This window comes from Rhamphochromis sp. 'chilingali' (assembly GCF_963969265.1).
Source record: "Rhamphochromis sp. 'chilingali' genome assembly, chromosome: 15".
NCBI classification, from domain to species: Eukaryota; Metazoa; Chordata; class Actinopteri; order Cichliformes; family Cichlidae; genus Rhamphochromis; species Rhamphochromis sp. 'chilingali'.
In genome coordinates, this window is record NC_137942.1 from 2,588,856 (window position 1) to 2,613,990 (window position 25,135).

The 25,135-nt window shown below is 41.3% G+C and overlaps 2 protein-coding genes across 5 annotated transcripts; one reads left to right on the forward strand and one right to left on the reverse strand.

Annotated features, from left to right (window-relative positions):
- LOC308412240 (C-reactive protein-like) lies at window positions 1-17,724 on the reverse strand. 4 transcript variants are annotated; one of them, XM_080906436.1, is made up of 5 exons: window positions 17,421-17,724; window positions 3,344-3,428; window positions 3,162-3,228; window positions 2,473-2,680; window positions 1-2,284 (listed from the first exon to the last, which is right to left on the reverse strand). In XM_080906436.1, exons 3-5 carry the CDS (start codon window positions 3,211-3,213, stop codon window positions 1,879-1,881), a joined length of 666 nt encoding a protein of 221 aa, XP_080762562.1. In that variant the 5' UTR covers window positions 3,214-3,228; window positions 3,344-3,428; window positions 17,421-17,724; the 3' UTR covers window positions 1-1,878. The 4 variants fall into 4 exon arrangements, with proteins under 4 accessions (XP_080762562.1, XP_080762561.1, XP_080762560.1 ...); XM_080906435.1 differs by lacking the exon at window positions 17,421-17,724 and adding an exon at window positions 7,019-7,658; XM_080906434.1 differs by lacking the exon at window positions 17,421-17,724 and adding an exon at window positions 6,338-6,984.
- Window positions 17,263-23,966, forward strand: tsen54 (TSEN54 tRNA splicing endonuclease subunit). The gene is made up of 12 exons (XM_080906432.1): window positions 17,263-17,408; window positions 19,050-19,208; window positions 19,770-19,833; window positions 19,932-20,015; window positions 20,105-20,203; window positions 20,279-20,331; window positions 20,477-20,602; window positions 21,046-21,481; window positions 21,549-21,684; window positions 21,766-21,826; window positions 22,922-23,035; window positions 23,768-23,966. Exons 1-12 carry the CDS (start codon window positions 17,353-17,355, stop codon window positions 23,916-23,918), a joined length of 1,539 nt encoding a protein of 512 aa, XP_080762558.1. The 5' UTR covers window positions 17,263-17,352; the 3' UTR covers window positions 23,919-23,966.
- Window positions 23,967-25,135: the final 1,169 nt, after the last annotated feature.

The following is a 25,135-nucleotide window of genomic DNA, read 5'->3' on the forward strand; positions in this document are numbered from 1 at the left end:
CTGATGTACTTTCACAAGGTGGTAAGTTAAAGTTTGGTGTATTTCTGTGGATTTTTCATGTTAAATAGAAGGTATGTGTGAAAACAAAATTACATAATTATATATTCAAACACTGCTGCAATAAAATTAATCAGGTTTAAAATTGCTGAAAAGTACTATTATCATGTAATAACACAATATCCCACCCATAAAAAGTAAAATATCCAGAAATGTTATTGAATTATAATATTGTTACATATAAATACATCATGTGTATTTAATAAGTATAAACACTGAAATAGCTACACGTAATACTAACTTTACATTGTTTAATAATGCCATAATATTGCTAGAGCATTACTACAGTTCAACTTGATATACTTGTCTTAAAATGTTTCATCACATCATATAAATTTTACTTAAAACTGCAAGGAAATATTTGCGCTCTGTCACTAAAATAAAAATTACATCGAGGGGTTTTTGCTTTATAATGAAAAATGTCACGGTCCTGGGTCACGCAGTGTTTGTGCTTTTTGTTCAAGTTTTGTTCTGTCAATTATGGTTTTCTGTTTGTATTACATTTATAGTTCCTGGTTTTTAGGTTTCTGAGCCTCCTCTGTGTTCTTGGTAAAGATCTAACTCTGTTCTCCATGTGATGTATGCTTAGACTTAGTTTTCCGGTGTTCAGTGTTAGGCCTACGGTTCCTTTTTCATGTCTCTCAGTGGGAGAAACGTTTCGTCACTCATCCAAGTGATCAACAAACACTGAATAAAGACCATTGATCATTGGCCATCCAGTCTCAGCTGACTGCAGCTTCTAAAAAGCTGGGGAATGAATGACCAATGGTCTTTAATCAGTGTTTGTTGATCAATGGTCATGACAATTTGCATGTTAATGAAAAAAATGACCTCACAACCCATTGTTGGCCAGTGCTGCTGGTTTCAGTTATTGTCAAATGTACTGTTTATATGATTACAAATACAGTACAATTACAGCATTTACTTAACTAAACAGTCTAAATACTTCTTTTCAGTTCTGTAGTACAAAACATTAGCTAAACTCTTCTGCAGTACCACCTTTATACTATTTGTGTGCCACTGAGTGCTTTGAGTTCTCCAGTACTATAGAAAAACACCATATCAGAACAGAGATACTTATGAGCCTGAAGACCGGGAAGTCAGCATTATCAGTGACACTGTGTTGTCTTGTTAATTTTTAAGCCCCTGGTGATAAAATATGCCGATGTCACAAGCTGCATATTATTTCAACTGTATGGAGTGTAAAGCTGAGGATTGAAATGCAGACACAGGAGGCAGCAGGGTTTAATAGGACAATCTTTAATAAGCTGATGGCACAAGTCTACAAAGGGAAACGTAAAAGTTTTTACGAAACCAAATCCACAAGTGCATGGAGAGAAAACATACAAGATATCGTCACAGACGTTAAAACAAAAGTGTGAGGGGAAGATGGCACACATACAAGGGTGATTAGGGTAAGTAGACACAGGCGACAGGAGGGGTAGCAAAAATGAAGACAAATAACAAATGCAGCGGTTAGACACAAACCCACATGTAGCAACGTTAGACTGAGACTGGGGAAGGAAACTAAAAGAACTCAATGCATGGAAATAACTGACAGAAAAGCTCTAAAAACTCTCATAATACAACAATGGGACTATGACAGTGTGATTAAAAGTAAGTACAAGTAAGTGATAAGAATAATCTAGAACAATATGAATCTGTGTTGAGTATTTAATATATAATTAAAAACAGGTGATGTGAGCACATATTTGTTTTCTAAAAACTTAAAGTAACGTTAGTGATATTGACACACAGTTTGATTAATAGCCATTATTTCATACAGCAGAATGGGGTTATTCCTGTGGGTGAGCATTATAGCTACAGCTCACGAATGGCGACCTCGACGTCCCCGTTAATTCTCAGCTCTGTGCTTTCCCAGTCAAAAACATTTCCTCTTGCTACTCTCTTCCCTGCAAACATGCCTTGGATCACGCTATCTGCCAGAACAACATCCCACATGTTCACATCACAGATCTCACCAACAAAACTCTGCTGCTCATCAAAAGAACCCAGGAAAGAATCCGGATCTTGTCCCAGGATAACCCTGCCTCCTGCCCTGACAGTGTGACCCTTCCTGTAGATTTTAGATAAGCTCCTCTTTCCGTCCAGGAAGAGGGCAGCTAAACCTGAAGTGGAATCCCAGGTGACACACAGGTGGGTCTGCAGGGCTCCGAGCTCAGGGACTTTAAATAAAACACCACCTCCAGCCATGTAAAAGGACAGTCTGCACACACAACATCCATACGTCCTTTAGTCATAAAAGTCTTGCACACAGGCAGCTTCATGAAAAATCATAATTTTACTACATTTGAATCAAAACAATTTTACACCAGGACCAATAAGATCAAATTTGGTTGATATTGTTTTTGTAAAGCTCACAGTGTAGATGCTGTTGACTTTGAGATGTCCTACCTTCCATCCAGTTCACGCCACACATTCAGCTCATCGTAGTTTCCAGTCCGGTATGCAAAGAGGATGATCTCTCGCTGGCCGCTGAGCTCCGTGGCCACTCGCATGCACAGAGTGAACGCAGTCAGGTTCATCGGCCTTTGAGGGATCATCTCAACATAACTGGTGCTCGTCGCAGTGGAGAATACCAGGGTCTTAATGGGAACACTCCCTGAGAAGCAGAGTTTTCTTTTGTGTTGATGAAATTGTAAACGAATTAATTGTAATTAAATTGTATGAACTAATTCATATTTTCATTCTCTTCGTAATGTTAAGCACTTTGGTCAGAACTTGCTGTTCTTAGAGCACTTTATAAATAAAGTTGGTTTGGCCTGTAACCTTTGAAAGGTTCAAAACACTCAGCTGCAACAAACTCCATGTCTTTAACTCTCCCACGAGAGCTGTTTATGTACATAAATGTGTTTGTTGTTGTTAGTTCTGTTTTAACTGACATCACACAAATTTAATGAGCTCTTAAAAATGAAAAATTTTGACATCTGAGCCACTGAGAGGATGAATGACAGATAAAAGGATTTAATCAAGACAAGAAAACATATAAAGAAAAATAGAAAATGAGATAAACAATAAAAAGTAAATAATGACATAATTACAAACTTGCACAGAGATGGACAAAAGAACAGAGAAACCGTTACCAGCCAATGCCATGGAGACGGCGATGAGGAAAAGGCCAATCAGAGGTCTCATTTTGTCTCCACAAACCTGCAGAAAATGAGACTCATATGTTAACATGATTTTAATTTATACACAGAATATCAGTGGGAGTTTTTTTGAAAGTTATGTAAAGTTACAAAGTAAAATGAAGCTGTATACGTACTGTGATGCTCCAAAGGTCCTAATGCAGACAGTCAGCTGGGCAGTCTTATAACCTGAGTACCAGAAATCCTCCCCGTTTCAGAGTCCTGCGATGCAAATAACAGGCTGTCATTGATTGGCTGGTTTTCATTGGTTTTGGTAGAAGAAGAAGAAGAAGATGCTAAAATTACACGAAGTCTTAACAAATACAAACACTTCTGTGGATTATTTATTGTGATTATTTTTTTAAGTTTTTTAGCATCACATTATGAGTCATTGATGATTTTTCTTTTCTTTCTTGTACATATTAAATTTGGATTTGATCAGTGTTTGTCTTCGATCATGAATGATTTTACATAACATCTTAGATTAATGTGGTTCTGAGGGCCTCTGGATGTCTGGAGTTTTGATCTCCTCCATACCTGCTTCATGCCCTGGGGGACGGGGCTGTGGCCCCCCCACACCCTCTAGCAGATCATTACATGAAGGAACCTTTTAAAAACAAGCGCGTCCATGCTCACAGGTGTACACACGGGTGATCACACCCACAAACTACACCCTTTTTGGCTCCTACCTCAAAGCACACTGTGTTCTGTTGATCTTATGTGCTGCACAATAATGTTTAATATTTAGTATTTACTGTCATATTCCCATTAGGGGTGCAACGATACACAAAATTCACGGTTCGGTTCAATACTTTGGTGTCACGGTTCGATATTTTTTCGATACAAAAAAAATGTTCATGCCTTTTTAATTTGTCATTTATTAAAATTATAAATATATATTTTAACTCAAAAGTACAGTTTTTAAATTTAACCCTAACCCTTGTGCGTGTTTTTTATTTTGACAGCGAATGCGCACCTGCGGACCACTTATGTGAACCCCTGGTTATTTAGCTCATCATATGGCAGCCACAGAAATTCTTTTGTCCATGAAACCATAAAGCTGCACTTTCTTTTTGCCTTATAGTCTGATTTGTCATAACTTCTCCGTTTTGTGGTAAGCTTTTCTTTGGCTGTCACTTCTTCACCCTGACCTGTCTTATTTGGCTCAGCAGAACCGAAGGGTGGCTGGCCTCTCCCTTAGAGATAGGGTGAGAAGTTCGGCCATCCGGGAGGGGCTCAGAGTAGAGCAGCTGCTGCTCCACATCGAAAGGAGCCAGCTGAGGTGGTTCGGGCATCTGACAAGGATGCCCCCTGGGCGCCTCCTGGGTGAGGTGTTCCAGGCATGTCCCACCGGGAGGAGGCCCCGGGGCAGACCCAGGACACGCTGGAGAGATTATATCTCTCGGCTGGCCTGGGAACGCCTTGGTGTTCCCCCGGATGAGCTGGAGGAGGTGGCTGGGGAGAGGGAGGTCTGGGCCTCTTTGCTTAGGCTGCTGCCCCCGCGACCCGGTTCCGGATAAAGCGGATGAAGATGGATGGATGGATGGATGGATGGATGGATGGAGAACTAAAATATATATCCTGCTGCTTTTACACACGCACTCACATAAGCTCAGCGATTCTCTGCGCGATCAACCTCTCACATGTTTAAGCTGCGGGAGATTTCACTTGTCATGTTTGCATAGTAAGCTAATGATTAATAAGACGATGTCAGAGGAATTGGTGCACAAATTATCATCACTCACAGATCAGTGCTGTCGCTCTCTATACACAGTTCGCGCGATTGCAAAGTGAAAGCAAAAAAACAAGCGCAAATTCAAACGCGATTTCAATATGTCACATATTGACAGTGGCTCACCGATGCCAATGACATAATTACCCAGCTACATTTCCGAAAGAATGCAAAAGCATTGACATATATTTTTCCTTCCTACAATAGCCCGACGGGCAGGGCAGAGGTAGATTTTGGCAGCCCGACTGGAAAAATCGCTAGCCCCAGGACGTCGGGTTAGCGATTTTGCGAGCCCTGTATCTGATTGAGGAATCACTCATCTTTGGAAAAGAGAGTTTATTACAGAGAAATGTCTCTTTCCAAAATAAAAGCTATACTATCCGCTTCTTCTGGGCTATATTCTCAGCAGCATATTAAACATATCAGGTCCCCATAAGGAGAATCATGTGCTAACGGCTGTCTAAATGACTCGGGTAAAGTTTGTAGCATGCATGCTTGTTGTTTTTGTCTTTGCACTAGGATGATGTCAGCGTAAATGTGCAGTCATATTCGTTGTGTTCCCACTAGTGCTTTCAGGTTAATCTCGTTGAAATGACCTTAACGCCACAACACGGCAAATCTCCGTTAACGAGCTACCCCTGATCGCCCCGTGCATGGGGCTAGACGGCCAACACGTTAACGAGCTAACTGCGCTAACACACTAGCTCCCACCATGTAATTGAGCATTGCATGGCACATCCAACATACTGGTCGTGTCCAAATTCATGGGCTGCATTCTCCTGAGGACCCGGCCTTCGCGGTCTACGTGGGCCGGGTCCTCAGAAGATCGGGTAGGCCGGAAGTAAACGGCCGTGAAATTGGACTAGCCTTCTGATTAGCGTCACCAATGTCTCGGTGGACTTTAATAAACTCAGCCGTCTGCTCCTTGCTGTCTAAAATATAACAGGACACTGGAGTAAACTCTCGGCCATCTCACACTTCTGTTTAATCAGTTTTCTGTTTGACGTTTAGTCAGCTGTGTAAAAACCAAGGAGGAACCCACCCTGGGGATTAATAAAGTTTTATTTTATCTAATCTAATAACTTTAATCTCAGCCAAACCGATTTACTCACGAACAAACAAAACACTGAAAAAAGCCCAACAATAACATTTTTAGGTTGTCTAAGTGACTTATATATTACGTTTGTCACGGCCGGGCGGGTTACACACAGTAATTCGGCGTGCCCGTGTGGCGTGTTGGCTAGACCCAAGCGCGGCGAAGGCTAGCGGTGGGTTTGGAGCAGGCACGCAGTTATTCTAGTAACGATCAGTGCACGAAGCGTGGCTTCGGAACGGTCGTTACCGACAGAGAGCGAGCGGAGCCGGGAAGAGAAAAAGGATTGAAGGGATAATCACTCACGGTTGCTGAATCAGGCGGAGACTGACGTCGGCAGAGTTTCGGAGCTCCTGACACGAAGAGAATGATGTCTGGCGTCTCTCTTTTAACCCCGGCCCCGTGATCAGCTGATCACAGCTGATCACCGGCTGACAACGTTTAACCCGAGCAGCGAAAGCCCGCGGTGATCTGAAAATGATGTGCCGGGAGTTGTGCCATTCTCGGCCGCATCAGTAACCCTCGAGCTCCCGGCTAGCTATCGAGCTGGTGGGTAGCAGACGTCTCCGAAAACGTCGAAGCACTTTAGCAAAGATGCGATATCTTGATAAACCGAGCAGATATTTGATGTTTACACAGCTACTTTCTCGCCTGAAAATATGTTAAAAGTTTATTTTGTGACCCAGAAAGATTAATAAGAGTAATTTTAAAACTTAGTAGCGGCCGCCATTAGCCGGAAACTGGAGCTTGGCTGGGCCGCGCTATGAATTCTGGGATATGGTGGGCCACGAAGGACACACCCGACCCATCCTTCAAATTCGGAAAAAGGAGCACGCATTTGTCGGTTGCATTCGGAGGGGTCTACGAATTTGGACAGCCTTCGGCACGTCGCTGTGACGTAATCGGTCTACAAATGCGGCCTCAGGAGAATGCAGCCCATGAATTTGGACACGACAACTGTTTTACTTTAGTCCATGACGCGCTTACCTTCAGGGTCATACATCACATGAAAACCAAAATAATTCCAAACGCCAGATGTGAATGAGGGTGGGGGAGGTTCAATTCGCCATGTTGCAAGGAGAGCTTAACTTCTGTCTCGCTAGCTTGCCCTGCGCTCTTCCTTCTGGCTATGCTGTCTGTGTTGAGCGCTCAGTGGATCTGCGCTCGACAGTGCAGCCTAGGCAGAGTAGTCGGGCGCGGATTCACTGAGCGCTCAACACAGACAGCATCGTCAGAAGGAAAGTTGATAAAAGAAATTAAAAATTTTGTATTGTTCGATACATATGCGTACCGAACCGAAAGCACTGTATCAAACGGTTCAATATCGATACGAGTATCGTTGCACCCCTAATTCCCATATATCATTGTGATGTTGTTTATTCTGTTGCTCTTGTTCTCTTCTGCTTGTTTTCCTTTTTCTTTCTCAACAGGTGATCCAGGTGATCGATATATGCATTTTTTTTCCTACCCATTCTGTTGGTTTTTGTTTTTTGCCCTTCTCCCCCGTCCCTCTTCTCAGCTGTTTCTCTTTCTTTCTCCCCTTCTTTCCTCCAGTCAAGTCTGTCCCGTATTCAGCAAGTGAAAATAAAATAAACAATAAAAGGTGAATCAAATGATCCATTATGGCAAGGCTGGGATGGTCAATTTGGTAAAGTAAATCCGTTGGGCATCTTTCTTTGCCTTTAGACAACAATTCTGATGGCAAAAGAGCCAAACGGGACAGGCAAAAAAAAAAAAAAAAAAAAAGATTAATGTGGTAACTGTTATTTACATCATACCTTTACCTACGGGTGTTTCGTTTCTTAAGCATTTATTTCAAATGACAGAAAGGCATTTTGTGTAAATTAAGATGATTTCTAACCTTAAGACCTGAGAGACTTATTTTCATCAGCACACCTCAAAAATGTTTGAAAGCCATTTGTTGCAGTGAAACAATGTTTGTTTTCTATGTTTTCTGAAGAAAAGACACCGCTGCTGTTTGAATTGTTTCCGTTTTGGTGTTTGTTTGTTTTTTAATTCAAATGTTTCTCATTTAAATTGTTTCTGTAAATAGTTTCTCATTTGACTTTTTCAAATGAGCTGCGGCGTCTCTTTGACAGAAACAATGGTCTGGTTGAAAGGCGTCTGTGTTAGAGAAGTAACCAGGCCATTGTTTCTGTCAAAGAGACGCTGCTGCTGATTTGAATTTTTCCAGATGTATTTTTGGATCATTTCACTGAAATGATTGGCATTTAGTTCCATTGCATTAGATTATCATATATATATAAGGCCTTCAAATTTTTACAGTTATTTCATTTTATCTCATATCAACATTTTTGAGAACATTTTCTGATCAATAATCTACAATTATCCTAAAAAAATTACTGTCCAAAATTTGGGCACATATATTGATGATACTGTGAAAGTATACGTTAAATATACCAACTACTTTAAACCGAGTACTGGCTAATATGAAAAGAAAAATTGTGGCAAAAAGTTTCATATATTTCATAAAAAACTTCACATTGCAAAACACAACTAATGACGTTGCTTCAGGTCGAAGGTCATTATAATTCACATAGTATGCCATTACACCCATAGGTAAAGGCATGATTTGCAAATAACAGTTAACAAAACCAAAAGTTAGCACAAACTATACACTGACCTGGAAGAGTCTGATAAAAGTTTAAAATATACTAAGAGGAATTACAATGCAAGAATGTAGGTTTTTATGTAGCTCTGTTTCGTCTATCCAGTCGTTAAGTGATGACGTGACGAATCCTACTTCCAGGCCTAAAGTAGTCTGCGTTTAATATGGCTTTTGTGTTGTTAACATGTTTAATGTTTTGTATTTTCTTCTATTTAATCTCAAAAAGCTCCTAAAACAGTCAGTGATCACTGTTGACCTCCCTCGTCTTTTATTACCGCTAATCATTTATTTAAGCTCAGTTTTTAAAACCTTAGGATGTAACTACAGCCCAGCCCATGCAGCAGTATATGAATGACTAACCTCGTATTGTGGATGGATTATCTCAGTTGTTCTCCTGGCTGAAGTTTGGTCCTTTTACAGCATCCTGCCATGCGATTACATTTGTTCCTGACCACCGAGAACACTCACGTTAACTTTTATCGAGTGGAAAAAAAGTTAGCTTGTTTATATTATGCTAACATAGCTGTGTCGCTAGCGGTCACGTAGCACATCATTATATACCAGCTAGCCAAACTTCAGTAACCCTACAAACGTCCCTGCTGTTTAGTTTTCTGTCTTCATTTATGTTGGAAGTGATAACAGAGCTGTACGTTTTAATTTGTTTCCAAAACCCCGCAGTCAGGACATGCTATATTGTATTTAGATAGAAGCTAGCGAGCTAACTTCCTGCTAACTTCTAACTCCGTTAAACGTCATAAATTCCGTTTTCATGGATGCCTGGATGTTAAACTCAATTGTTACACCTGGTAGAGCAGAACGCTGATCATTTTATTAAAGATGAAAGACTTTAGACAGTTTTTCAACTCTCAGTAATGCCATAGTGATCGTTTGATATATGGACCTGCAGCGGAGTTTAGGCCCAGACACGGCTAGTGACGTCAGACTGAACGACCGGATGTAAATCCAATCTATTATTATTATTATTATTATTATTATTATTATTATTATTACGCTGATCATTTCAAGGTTAAAGCTCTCTAGTGTTTCATTTTCCAAATGGCATCAACTTGCAAGACTTGCTTCCTGATGCCCTGTACAAGAACTTTGATCGGTAGCTTGAAGTGGGCTGCATGATTTACTGGCAGGACTGGGTCATATCAGAGTTCAAAAGGGCAAACAAACCAAAATAGGGATGAATGCCAATGTTTCCAGCAACATCCAGTAACAGACAGATTTGTAGAAGGCAAACATCTGTTGCATAAACATATATCAAGGTTAGATGTTAAAGAATTTGTCACATACAGCAGCAAAAGTTTGAGGTCAACACACACACAGAAACACACATGATAACACAAATATCAAACTATTAAAATATTAAAAATGTAAAATTCCATAGAAGGCAAACCAAAATTATAATAAGATTAATGCACACAAGACTGAGTAGTTAAAATCATTTTTTTCAGATGGTGAGAGAAGTTATGATGATCTGTTCAAATTTTTACATTCTTTGGAAGCATTTTCTAGCCTTTAATACTTCATAGGAGAAAGCTGATTGTCATGATCTGTCTGGTCAAACTCAAACGCTAAACTCAGTAGTGCAAGTTTAGAGATTTATTTATAATGCAGGTGATGGTTGTGCTATTTACAGTCTTTCAGCAGTTCTTAGTTCAAAAGCCTCTTATTTACCAAATCCAACAAAGGAGCATTTCCAAAACTGATGGGAACCACTGGGATGTCTTAAACAGAGGACAAGACACATTAGAAATCTATGTGATGACAACAAGGACCATGACGTGCAGATCAACAAGGAGATCGCTACCACAGTGAGGCAGAGCTCAAGTAAAGACCGAATGTCAGATCCCAGCATAGTCAGCTGTTTGTAAGATGTTTTGCTTCAGGTGTGTCAGGGAGAGGGCAGAGATCCCACCAGTGTTCTCACCCTGTAAGGTAAAGCAGGGTAAGTAGACACACACACAGCAATAAGCACACATACCAAGAGGCAGAGAGAAAGAAATGTTAAATGTTATTGTCACGGCCGAGGCCGACTCGAAAGGAATAGGACTCAAATGCAGGACGCAGAGCAGCACAGAGAACGTTTAAGTGACAATGTTTATTATTTCCACAACAAATGTAAGAGAATAAAACTGCCGGCTCGGAGGAAAAACACTGGCACTCACCCAGACCGTGACACTTATGTACTTATAGTATATATAAGTTTGAATATAGTTCAATTCCCTCAATCGATGTCTCATTCACTCTTGGCATACAGCTTGATGTCATCCATGTGGCTGATGATTGCTCCATTCTGTAGTTGGTATCTGTAGCCAGTCTTGTCAATGATGTCCCTGAGGAGGTTCATGCCTATGCAGAACAGCAGTGGGGACAGAGCTATTCCTCGGTAGATCTCGCACTTGATGGTGACATGTGCTATAGGCTTGAAGTTGGCCTCTAGTGTTGTTCACCATGTCCCCACTGAGTTCCTGATGAAGGCTCCAAGTGTCCTGTTGATCTTGTACAATTCTAGGTATTCCGGGATCCACTTGTGGGGCATCCAGTCTTAGGCCTTCATCTAATCAATTCAGGTGGTGCACAGGTTGGTCAGTCTGGTCTTGCAGCCCAGTGGTCAGTGAAGTTCATTTGAATTAACGCTACCTGGGCACACATATGGCTTGGTCGGTGAGCAGGCAATCTACTGCAGAAAGCAGATGTCTTCACCTCTTTCCATCTTCACTGTCTCTATCCAATAAAGGCAAAATCCCAAAAATATTATTGTGTTACATAAGTCATTGACTTATGTAACACAATGAGCTACTGTCATTTTTAACACAAATGTATTGTTTTATTATCTAAATTTGTCTGCCTGTTTTCCTCTTAATGAGACTGTGACTTACACAATTAACATTATGTCGTATCAAGTAAGATCCCAAATTAGATATTAAGCCCATGAATTCAAAAGGTCAACGTTTACTGAGATCATATATAAAGTGAGCAGTAAAGTAATTATCTAGTTTTTAGTCTTCAGTCCTGCTGGGCTCGCTAACACTCGCCCCCTGATGACCTTTACAAAGAAAAACACATTAAGCACAAATGTATTGGCTTCTTTTCTTTGGAGACACTTCTGAGCAGAAATCCACTGAAGAATTTTCCAAAGGATAGAAGAATATTTTCCAAATATTTTGAATAGTTTGTTAGGATTTCACCGGTCATTTCAAGGTTAAAGCTCTCTAGTGTTTCATTTTCCAAATGGCATCAACTTGCAAGACTTGCTTCCTGATGCCCTGTACAAGGACTTTGATCGGTACCTTGAAGTGGGCTGCATGATTTACTGGCAGGACTGGGTCATATCAGAGTTCAAAAGGGCAAACAAACCAAAATAGGGATGAATGCCAATGTTTCCAGCAACATCCAGTAACAGATAGATTTGTAGAAAGCAAACATCTGTTGCATAAACATATATCAAGGTTAGATGTTAAAGAATTTGTCACATACAGAAGCAAAAGTTGGAGGGCAACACACACAGAAACACACATGATAACACCAATATCAAACTATTAAAATATTAAAAATGTAAAATTCCATAGAAGGCAAACCAAAATTATAATAAGATTAATGCACACAAGCCAGTCTGTGAATCGCTACCTTATCGTGGTGGAGGGGTTTGTGTGTCCCAGGGATCCCAGGGGCTATGTTGTCTGGGGTTTTTTTGCCCCCTGGTAGGGTCTCCTGTGGCAAATTGGTCCTGGGTGAGGGACCAGACAAAGAGCAATTCAGAAGACCCTTATGAGGAAAACATTGAGGGAACAGTTTACCCTGCCCTGGATAGGGTTACTGGGGCCCCGCCCTGGAGCCAGGCCCGGGGAGGGTGCCCGAGGACAAGCGTCTGGTGGCTGGGCTTTAGTCCATGGGGCTCGGCCGGGCACAGCCCGAAAAGGGGACATGGGCCCATCCTCCCTCAGGCCCACCACCCGCAGGTGGCGCCGTAGGGGTGTAGGGGTCGGGTGCATTGCGTGCCGGTCGGCAGCCAGGAGAAGAGACCCTGACAGACTGATCCCCGGCTACCAGGACTGGCAATTGGATATGGAATGTCACCTCTCTGGTGGGGAAGGAGCCTGAGTGAGGTTGAGAGGTACCGGCTCGATATAGTCGGGCTCACCTCTACGCATAGCTTGGGCTCTGGAACCAGTCTTCTGGAGAGGGGCTGGACTCTGTCTCAGTCTGGAGTTGCCCCTGGTGAGAGGCGGCGGGCTGGTGGACACCAGAGGTGAAGGGAGCCACCAGGCTGAAGAAGGAATCCTATCAGGCTGTAAGTATTCCTCGAAGGAATACTTTGAGGACCTCCTTAATCCCACTGACACGTCTTCCGAGGAGGAAGCAGAGTCTGGGGATGAGGGGGGGGGGGTGGGTGACCCGCTAATTTCTGGGGGCAAGGTCACTGAGGCAGTTAAACAACTCCTTGGTGGCAGATGCGTGACTTTTCGTGGCTGTTTTAATATCGCTCTCTCTCTTAACCGATTAAATCTCGCTGTGGTAGCAGCTTTAAACTCGGTATGACCCAGGTTGGTAGAGGGTGCACAGTCTGGATCGCATTCCAGCATTTTGTAGGCTGGTTTTCCTACAAAACACAACAATTATTAGCCCGCAAAGCCAAAGTGAACAAAGCAGCATAGCACAATGAATTCAATTCGTACCACTTGCCACTCGTACCTACAATCCTTTGCGGTTTTGCGCTGGAAATGACGTCACATTTTCAATCTAACCCTAACTACAAAAATACTCTGGTAAAATTCAGTGCCAAACAATTCTACCTTTGTGAATATGACCAGTAATTAGTTACTGATTACTTTTTTCAAGTAACTTGAACAACACTGCTTAGAAGCATACTTTAACAACTAAAATTCAGTGGCAAAATCATCCTACCTTGGTTAATAAGAGCTAGAAACATACTCTGACGGGTAATATTAAGTAGCAAACCATCCTGGCTTTATGAATATGAGCTACAAGCATACTCTGAAGGGCACAGTTTAGTGGCAAACCGTCATACCTACTTAAATATGTGCTGGAATTACTCTGTGACAGCAGAAATGTGACGTTTTGCCAAAGTAGGATGGTTTGTCAGAACACCAGCCCTGTATTTACTTGGTATTGGATCAGTCCAAAGATTTGCAGCATTCCAGCGTTGCAGCGTTATTTGGAGTTGCTGAGCTGACCAGCTTATTTTTTCTTTTTAACAATGCACCATTGTTGAGACTCATATTTACAATGACATCGAAATTTCAGTGAAGGCTATAAAATAGACATTTAACCCTTTAAATAAACTTAAGATTTTATGTCTCCTTCCTTTATCATGAAAAGAAAGAAGCTTTCAACTTGCAAAACAGTCATTTACTAAAAACGCTACATCCAGATGAACAGAATCAATTTTGGGGATAATCGTTAAATGCTGTTAGTAGAATGAACCTGAAAATCATGACCAACATTTTCTGCACTAATTTTCTACCCTGTATTTTTGCCTGATCCAGTTTTCTGCCTTCTTGTGGGACCCTTTGGTTTGTTTTGGCTGGAACAAATCAAATATTCTGGAAAAACCCTTCCCTGATTTTAAACTGTGCCCTTTGGCGCCCTCTGATGGCCACGATTATAAGTGATGAATTTGACGGTCACCAGGACCCAGAGGAGAGCCGCAGTAGCAGGCAGACCCGGTGTTGTGCCAAAAAGTGATTGTCTGCCAGAAACTGATTGCCGTCCGCGGGAGCGCGCGCAGCTGCTTAAAGCTGCAGCGCCCGGATTACTTGCGTTGCCAGCTACTTCCGTGCAACTGATATAACGTGGGGGGAAAAACCCAAACACATTTATGCCTTTGTTATTAGGCAAAGGTATGCATTTATGGAGCTTTAACGTTTCTTGTAACCGAATTATGACGCTATCAGAAGGTTGCTTTCAGTGTGTAGCGCAGTCACGAATGACTACACGCATCACGATGGAATAATTAATGCCTACAGGTTTAGTATGTCTACTCTCGTTGTTCATATTTGTTATAAGACTGTCGAATAGTAGTTAAAACAATAAAAACCTATTGTGCCAGTATCACCATGACTCTTTCTTGTTTGTGCAGAATAACGACTGAGAACATGGCATTTTAGCGCTACCAAAAAGTGATTGTGGCCTATAACTTGTCACTGAAACAATATTTCTGCTTCAAACTTGTTGGATATATTCCAGAAGGGTTACATGTGATATATTGTATCCCAAAACCTCTCCAAGAACTGCTGAATAACTTGTACAGGAACAATAACACTGATAATATGCCATTTTCAAGCTGCCAAAAAGTGATTGTGGCCTATATCTTGTCACTGAAACAATATTTCTGCTTCAAAATTGTTGGATATCCTCCAGAAGGGTTACATGTGACACATTATATCTCAAACAGTCTCTAAGGACTGTTGAATAACTATTAAAGGACCATTAATACCCATAATATGCCATTTTCGACCTGCCAAAAAGTGATTGTGGACTATAACTTGTCACTGAGATACTATTTCTGCTTCAAACTTGGTGGATGTCATTTAGAAGGGTCATATGTCAAATATTACATCTCAAACAGTCCCTCAGAACTGCTAAATTACCATTAAGGGAACAATAAAACTGACAATATGCAATTTTCAACCTGCCAAAAAGTGATTGTGGCCTATATCTTGTCACTGAAACAATATTTCTGCTTCAAACCTGTTGGGTATCATCCAAAAGGATGATATGTGGCACATCATATCCCAAACAGTCTCTAAGAAATGCTGAATAACTTTTAAAGGAACATTAACATTGATAATATGCCATTTTCAGCCTGCCAAAAAGTGATTGCCGCCTATATCTTGTCACTGAAATACTATTTCTGCTTCAAACTTGCTGCATGTCATTCAGATGGGTCATATGTCAAATATTATATCTCAAAGAGTCCCTTAGAACTGCTGAATAACTTGTAAAAGAACAATAACACTGATAATATGCAATATTCAAGCTGCCAAAAAGTGATTGTGGACTATAACTTGTCACTGAAACAATATTTCTGCTTCAAACTTGTTGGATATATTCCAGAAGGGTTACATGTGATATATTATATCTCAGCCCCGCAAGACCAAAAAAACCCCATTTGTTTGTGAAGCATGCTGGTCAGAGGGTCGCTGTCAATTTTTCAATGTTTTGGAAATGTTTCTTGTTTTGTATCGTTGTCTCCTATAATATTTATTGGTTGTTTATTTGTTTATTAATTCATTAATTTATGTTCGTGTTGCTGTGTGTGTTTCTGTGTTGTTCACAAGTTCAGCTTTGATTGCAATTTTTTTGTAGGATGATTCAATTATTTTGTGTTTCCTAACATGTTAGCATAGTTACTGTATGCAAAGAATTAATATATATGTTGTTCCATGGTTTACTGGTGTTGAGCTTCCGCTATACCCCCTGTTTCTGGTCTATTTGTTAGTTTATTTTAACTGGTGGTTTCTTCTTTAATTGGATGTAATTGTTATTTGTTTTTGGTTTTCATTTCAATTAATAAGTGCTGTATTGGAATGACATTTTTATTACCGTTTGTTTTGTCTTTCCTATTACTTGGTGTTCCTAATGTGTTTAAGCAGATCTCCTCCCACCTGTTTCCATTTGGCCATTATCCTTTTTTTGTATTATTTTTGAATTACAATATTTTTGAAATTTGACGTTTTATGCACAGGTTGAAAATGACATATTATCGGTATTAATGTTATTTGAAAAGTTATTCAGCAGCTCTTGGAGAGTGTTTGGGATATAATATATCACATGTAACCCTTCTGGAGGATATCCAACAATTTTGAAGCAGAAATATTGTTTCAGTGACAAGATATAGGCGGCAATCACTTTTTGGCAGGTTGGAAATTGCATATTATCAGTTTTATCGTTCCCTTAATGGTTATTCAGCAGTTCTAAGGGACTGTTTGGGATATAATGTGTCACATAGGACCCTTCAGAATGACATGCAGCAAGTTTGAAGCAGAAATAGTATTTCATTAACAAGATATAGGCCACAATCACTTTTTGGCAGCTTGAAAATGGCATATTATCAGTGTTATTGTTCCTGTACAAGTTATTCAGCAGTTCTTGGAGAGGTTTTGGGATACAATATATCACATGTAACCCTTCTGGAATATATCCAACAAGTTTGAAGCAGAAATATTGTTTCAGTGACAAGTTATAGGCCACAATCACTTTTTGGTAGCGCTAAAATGCCATGTTCTCAGTCGTTATTCTGCACAAACAAGAAAGAGTCATGGTGATACTGGCACAAATGGTCTTTATTGTTTTAACTACTATTCGGCAGTCTTATAACAAATATGAACAACGAGAGTAGACATACTAAACCTGTAGGCATTAATTATTCCATCGTGATGCGTGTAGTCATTCGTGACTGCGCTACACACTGAAAGCAACCTTCTGATAGCGTCATAATTCGGTTACAAGAAACGTTAAAGCTCCATAAATGCATACCTTTGCCTAATAACAAAGGCATAAATGTGTTTGGGTTTTTCCCCCCACGTTATATCAGTTGCACGGAAGTAGCTGGCAACGCAAGTAATCCGGGCGCTGCAGCTTTAAGCAGCTGCGCGCGCTCCCGCGGACGGCAATCAGTTTCTGGCAGACAATCACTTTTTGGCACAACACCGGCATCATGGCGGATCAAAACAACACAGACGGTAAAGGGAAGTTCTACAGTGAAATTTTAAGGTGCGTTTTTACCTTTAACGGTACCTGTGAGCGGGCTTGTTCGCAGGGTAGCGGTACTTTGTCTTGTGTTCTCCCTCAGCGGCTGTTTGTCATTGAATCACTGTGGACGGAACTCTCAGACTTCTTCTGCACATGGTAGCACGGGTTAGTTTAAAGCTAACTGTTAGCTTAAACGTGAATACGTGCTGAAGAGAAAACGCCTATAGTTTCATTAAAACGCACCGATGAAGCTGCACAGTTGTTTCCAGAGAAACACTGTTACTGAAATATTATCTGGACACGTTTTCTGAAATAGTGACACTCTGTATTCGACTCTCTGACACCCTCTGTTGTGTGTTTTGGTGAAAAACAGCCGTGGGAGAAAGAAAGCATTTGGAAAGTTAGGAATTAAGTAACAGTAAAATATTTTTTGGAAGTCTGCTGTTTTTGTTTTTTTGCACACAGACAAAGCATCAGGGTGGAGTCCTTTTAAAACAGGTCTGGGCGAGGTCCCATGGCACTGAGTCACGACTTTATGACTCATGATGGCACTTTAATTACACGCAGATGGACTTCATAAGTGATACTAACGTTATACACCAACATGCAACGCCTGGAAAGTATGCCAGTAACTTGGGGACTGCTGCTTTCTTGTCATGATAATCTTTCACACCGATGCAGCTTTGCTAGAAAGATTTTACAGTTGCCTAAAGCTCAGATATGAACTGAATATGGGCTAGAAAAATCATTTTAGTTATATGAAACACAAATAAACTAAAACAATGAGAAACCTGGCTTTAGTGATTCGTTACCTGCCACCATGTGAGACGAATATGATGTACAGAGACTAAGAAGTGCCTTAAAAACAGCTAAAAGGATTTTAAAGTCAGTGCACAAACTGCAGCCAGAGTGTTTTAAAACTGCAGTTTTGTATCAGTTGTTGTTGATGTGAGACATTTTTGCATAGACCAGACAACGGAGCATTACAAGAGTCGAGCCTCAGCTTCTTCTTCTGCCGGTTGCTCCTTTTAAGGACCATTGCAGCGGCTCATCTTCTGAGTTACTGAGAGAGAAAAGTTTGCCTATGTTTTTCATGTGATAAAATCCAGATTTAGTCACAGACCTCACATGACCCTCACACTAAGATCTGAGTCAGTGATTGCTCTGAACAACAAGCAAGAAGATAAAAGAGGGACTCCAGAGTGGGAGGTTTAGAGTCTGATTCTCCTTGTGTTGAATATTTTTCAGGAGTTTCTTCCTCTTCTGCTGATCAAGAATTTTTTTTTTATTGCATTTTGTTAAAAGGAAAATATGAAACACTTGCTGTACACCGCCTTCCTCTTCCCCGGCAGAGCATTTATTTAAAGCTGTTTTTCAAACTGAGACAAGAAAAGACTGTCAGCTGACAGTTACTCACACGTTTACTGTGTTCTAGCAGAAAACCTCCAACATAATGGAGAAGGACACTTTTTTTCACAGAAAAAATTCTTGCTCTTGAAAGCCAGCCCTCCTCAAACACCTCCAGCACATTTTGTTTCAGGCTGTGTTATGAAATCTAAAAGCAGTGCAGTGGTTTTCCTTCTCAGTGTTTCAATGGCAGTAACTGTGATCGTGTGTGCATCAAACAGCTGAACGATGTTGTCTTTCTTTAACAACTTTCAGCCCGTCGGAGCTGTTCGCAGCCCGCTCCCGCAGTCACAAAATCCCCGTCAGAGGACAGAAGGACTTCTTCCCCGATGACTCCGACGAGCAGAAGCAGCGACTCGAGCAGAGCCTGAATGAACACTGGAGCCTCCTCTCAGAGGAGAGAGTGGAGAGGCTGTGAGTACCTCTCATTACCCGTGGGGTTACTCATCAGGCCCAGCTTTGGTGGTGCATATAAGACATATAAGGGTGTCTAATATTCACCTGAGTTTCAACATCCACAAGCTCCATTCTTAGCTCAGACAAAATAACATTTAGATTGATGACCATCGATGTTACTACCTTTCTGTGATTGAAAGGAGCTGAAAGCAGCCACTATTTACAGCTTTACTGCACAAAATAAAAGTAGATAAATGTGCACAGTGATGGATTAAACAGCTTTTCTTGTGTTTGTGGGAGCAGATTTTTAAAAGTCCAGAAAAATAAATGAAATATAGAAACATGATTTCAGACAAGAAAACCTTCAAAGCACCACGAATCCTAAAGAAAAAAAAACTGGGTAACAGCAAAATAATACATTTGACTTTTAATCTTTTGCAGTGCTGAGTGAACGTTAACGTCTTTCGGGTTTAAAATCTTAAAGGTTTTTCACAAATGAGCCCAAATCTTGGCTATAAATCCATCAGGTGGACAGAAACACGTTTGTGTGAGATGGCTTCCATCTGTTTTAATCCACAGGGGAAACCTCGTGAACGGCCAATGGATTCCCAGCAAGCAGATTGTGGAGCTTCGATCTCCGGCTGTGAGTTGCTTCACTGTCACAACACCACCTAGAAAAAGCTGCTGCGTTAGCTCGTCCTCAGTCGCTCCTTTGCTGGATCTTTTCTTATTTTTCCGCAGGGGAAGTTCTGGCAGACGATGGGCTTTTCTGCAAACGGGAAGCAGTGCCTGCTCCCCGAGGAGGCTCTGTACCTGATGGAGTGTGTGAGTCTGCAGATAAAACCTGTTGCTCGGTGCGGTTTTCCTCCTCGGAGCACATAATTAGTCCTGTGTCTGTGTTGTTATGGGAACAGGGAAACCTGCAGGTGTTTCATCAGGACCTGCCACTCTCCATCCAGGACGGGTACGAGAAGTTTCTGTCTGCAAACACCGTGAGCCTTCAGCAATATCAGGTGCAACCTTTACTCCAGCACACCTGTGAAAATGCCACCTGTGAAATGAGCTAACGACTCTGTTTCATCCCAAAGGTGTTTGGGCATTTGAAGAGGCTCGGCTATGTGGTGCTCAGGTTTGATCCCAGGTAACATTTACCCCTCAGACATTTAAGATAATAAAGATAATTGAGCATCAGAGATGACAGTGTTAGTGTATCTATTAAAATCGGCCTTGAAAAGTTAAGTATGCGTGGGAACAGCCTCCGTAGGTGGATGTTTGTGTGCTCGCAGTTCTGAGTCATCGTCCTACGCGAGGCAGCTCAACCTGCCGCAGTCACGTGACCGAGCAGGGAGACAGCTGAAGAGGAAACGCAGCCTCAGCCCCGCCCCTTCCTCCACCCCCACTGCGACGTGCAGGTAAAGAGCTGCTTTGCAATCTGTGAAACTACATCTTAGTTACAAAAGCTATTATTTAGCTATTGCCTTGTACAATAAAAATGAGGAGTTGTTTATTATTATATTATTATTATATACTATATTAGTTTTTTCTGTAGCTACAAAAAGAAATCTGGATGCCTCCACGTGCAGCTGCACATGAAAGCTGAGTCTGTGCTGCTCTCTGCTGGTGTGAGCTGACATTTAAATACCTTTGGTTTCAAAATATCACAAATGAGAGATCTCCAAAATCTTCAAATAAATGTTGCTGCTAATGTTTGTCTTATAGTTCAGTGTGATGAACGTGGTGCATTTAGGTGACCTATTATAGTCGCTGTTAATTTTTTGTTTCTAAGCTTAACATTTCACCTCAGTCTGTTAAAACAAAAATGTAAGAAGTCTTATAAGAGTTTTCTTCTGCGTAGCCGTGCTGAAGCTCAGGAGGAATGCTCCACTGAGAAGATGGAGGAGGATAAATGCAGTGAAGGCGAGGAAGATAAAAAACTTCCAGAGCCTCCGGAGGCCCAGAGTTCAGCAGACGAGGGCGGAGGCAGGAGCTGGTGGATGATGGATGTTCTCGGGGACTCGGACAAAGATTCCGGTCACGGCTCCAAATCTGGCTCCTCGTGCTGGGACTTCAGCTCCATCTCTTTCCCTGACCTGGGCTCCACCTCCAGGGAGCACTTCCCCAGTGACCTGGCCCCTCCAGACCCTTCTCTGCTGCCCGGGGATTTGAAGGTGGGCTTCTGTGACATTGCCCCCTGGAGGCAGAAAATAAACCTGCGGCAGGTGAAGATGTCAGCCAATGAGCAGAAGAGGGAGAAATACAGGCGGCGGTGGGACGTCAACAAAAACAGAGAGGTTTGTAAAGACTAAAGGTATCGGAGGAGCTGAGGATCAAATTTAATTTATACGGGCTTCCTTAAAGGTACGGCGGTGCAGAAACTGGGTGGAGTATCAGGAGCTGATGGCGAGGCGGAAGGGTAAGCGGGAAGGTCGACCAGCGCACCTGTGGAACAGGGAAGTTACTCCGTTACATGACCCGACACAGCCAATCGCCACAGGTGAGATCACATGACCGTGAAGGAGATTTTAATTTAAAATGTTTTTCACTGTTTTGTGTGATATGAGGTTTTTTTTTCCAGGAGAACTGCTGGAAAAAATCGGCGTGATTAAACCGACTCATTTGCTGGAGGGAGCGTCCAGGTATCCACGATTTGTTTTACTCACATGAGCAGAAGTGTTATTTTTAACTCTGCACATCCAGTGCACAGTCGGACGTTTGTACCCCTCAGTAAAGGCAACGTGGGATGCCAGAGATGTAGGGCTGTTCGATATAACGATATATATCGGATGACGATATAAAAATGTCTATCGTTGCATTTTACGCTATCGTTTGTTTCGTGGTGTCACAAAATAAACTGTTTACAGCTCATGGTTCATGAGTTCATGGTTTTTTGATGGTCACTGTAGTGGCTATATTCATTTCTTAAAGTTCTCTCTTTCTCTTATGTTTAATATAACCACACTACAGACAGACAAGCGCTTGTTTTTATGCGTTGTCGTTATTTCCACATAAACCTTTCACAATAAAGCTCAAGATCCTGTTGAGACTTTTCAAAATAAACCGAATCACGTGAAAGATCAGATTATTTAATTTGATGAAAATTAAAAAAGAGCCGCCATGTGTTAAAAAATAAACCTTAGGCTCAAACGTTAGAACAGGCTTTTCCCCGCAGCACACCATGTAATAAATACTCACAAAGAAAACGGCGGCCGTTACAACTTATGTCTAAAAATGATGAAAAACATGACGCGCAGCTGGAAACACTTCACGCAAGTCGAGCTGCCCGAGATTCACAGAATTTACAGAAAAGGTTACATTTTTGTGATTTATATCTTTATCGGACGATAGATGTCTTATATCGGGATATGAGATTTTGGTCATATCGCACAGCCCTACAGAGATGCATCAGATCCTACTGAAAATCTCAGATAAGACCTCAAGGTCAACTTTTCTGAAAAACGCCTAAATTTATGCCACTGCTGCAAGTCTGCTTTCTGGTTTTCTGTTTCTGGAGCTGGGACTTCATGTGGGCTTGATTATAAGCTGTGACGAGTGCAGCCTCTGTGTGTTTACTGTGATTAGAAAATGTGAGTGAAAAAAGAAACAAAGTCATCGCTCACTCGTCTCGCTGGTGTCACATTTTGCCGTCTTTAATTTACAGACCATAAAGGCCGTGGGCGTTGTGCTGATGCAGTCAGCATCGTTCAGGATGACCTTGTGCTTTGTCCTCTCAGGTTAAAAGATGCGGACGATTGGAGGATTTGTTTCAATGTTTACCAGCCCAACACGGTGGCCGACTTCAAGAAGAGCAACCCGGGGAAACCGTACTCACGCATGTGTGTGTGCAGGTCAGCAATCACATCGCCGCCCGACGGCGTATTTATTCAGGATTAGTTTGTTTAAAGGAAAAACAATAGACGCTTCACTCAAATTAAATGAATGTCCCGGTGGCTGGACATGAACGGAGCCTTTCTCTCGTCCTGCTTTGTGTGATTCTAACCACTAATAGCTGCTTAATTATTCAGAGCTGTGATGAAGCAGCAGAATTTCTCAAGCTGGATCATCAATCGAGTTATTTTAGTGTCTAAAAGTCTTAACTGTGGTTTTAGGCATTTAGACAAAAAATTATAAATATTTATATACATTTTATTTATATATATATATTATACAAAAAAACACTAATTGTGCAGAAAGCCCTAATCTGTGACGACTTATAAATCAGATGTTTATTAAATCTCTTCCACACCACAGTGAAATTCTCACTCTTCACATCCTCAGGCTGTTTTTTCCTGCTTTGTTACTTTTGTGCTTTTTTTTTTCTGGCGAGCGTCTTTGTTTGGAGATGTGTGATGGTTCAAACTTTTTCTGCAGTAACACTCAAAATTCGAAGCTTCTGCAGCAGCAAATCATTCTGCTGTTGGTCTTTCAGCCACGGTTCAATGCAAAATGTATATGTGTGTATATATATATATTAGTAAACTATAGCTGGGGCCACTCGGTCATTGATTGATTGCTATTCGCTTTGCAGTGATCTCATAAACTGATACCTTTGAATTGATTACCTCTGTGCTGTGTCCCAGTTTCGATGACCCCGTGCCCGACCTGCGAGCCATCAAGCTGCTGGCCTATCAGAGCGGAGATATCCCAGTGGTCATAGCTGTGGTGGACTATGGAGACATATCGTTCTACACCTTCAAAGACTTCCAGCTCCCGACTGATGTTTACCCCTAAGAACCGCCCACCCACCCGGGACTTTTTAATAAACCTCTGTTTGCTGGACTGGCTGCATTTTCTGTGATTTATGGTGGAAAGATGGTTTTAGTAAACAAACAAACAAGAACAAGTGTGTTCTGACAATGTTTGCATATAATTTGGCTCCAGTTTACATCTAAAGACAATTTTATTGATCATCTTGACTCAGAAGTCCTTTACGATGATGAAAACAAGGGATCAGGAAACTTTGTCCACATTATGGACACCAGCATCCCATCTGGTACCTGCCCACTGGGGCAGGGGTTCTTTTGAGAGCCCCTGGTGGGCACCAAAGGTGGAAGTTTGATCCCTGGCTGGTTAAACTGGCTTCAGGTACAAAGAATTTCACTTAGAGCTAAGTGTTCGGTTAGCCGTGGGTGCTAACAGAATGAATGAGTTTGCAGAAACCAGTGACGGAAATAAACTTCCTCCAGAGGCATGTTGGGACTCTCCTGTAGCGCTGGGGCAAAGGGCTCTGAGTAAAGCTGCTACTCCGGCGCATTAAAAGGACTCAGTTAATGACTAGGATCTCCTGTCTCAGGGTTCCTACTCATTAGCACTTACATAGACTGAAGCAGCGAAACTTTGGATGGGATAAAAACAAACACATAACTGTTTTATCCTGTTTCGAAAAAAATTGGAAACTGTTTTGCTTTCAGACCATAGTAGCTGGTGTCATCACAGTAAGTGCTGAACTGATGGAGCTAATCCCAAGTTTTGTAACTGCATCAGTTCCCATTTAAACAAAAATAAAACACAATTATTAAACTGCATTAAGATATTGTTGATGAATTGCTCTAATATAGCTGAACTGATCTACATCACTTAGAATATATATATATATAGCTAACTGTAAAAAATTATATAAAAGATTTTTTATACATTTTTATTTATTAGTTTTTTCATACTTTTGACACAGAACTTCAGTTTTTTGAAAATGGGATTTGAAAAGTTATTCTGTACACATGTATTTATTGCATGCTCACTGGTTAGTTGCTACACAACTTTAACAGCTCGTGAATACAATCATTAACTTAACCTATCACATGGCAGCCACTCAGTGCATTTAGCCATGTGGATATAGTCAGGAGGAGAATGTTCCAAACAAGAGAAAATGTCCAGTGAGCATCAGTTCTCTGGGAAAAGGTATCTTATTGATGTCACAAGTGAGGGGGGAATGGATGGACTGCTTCAAG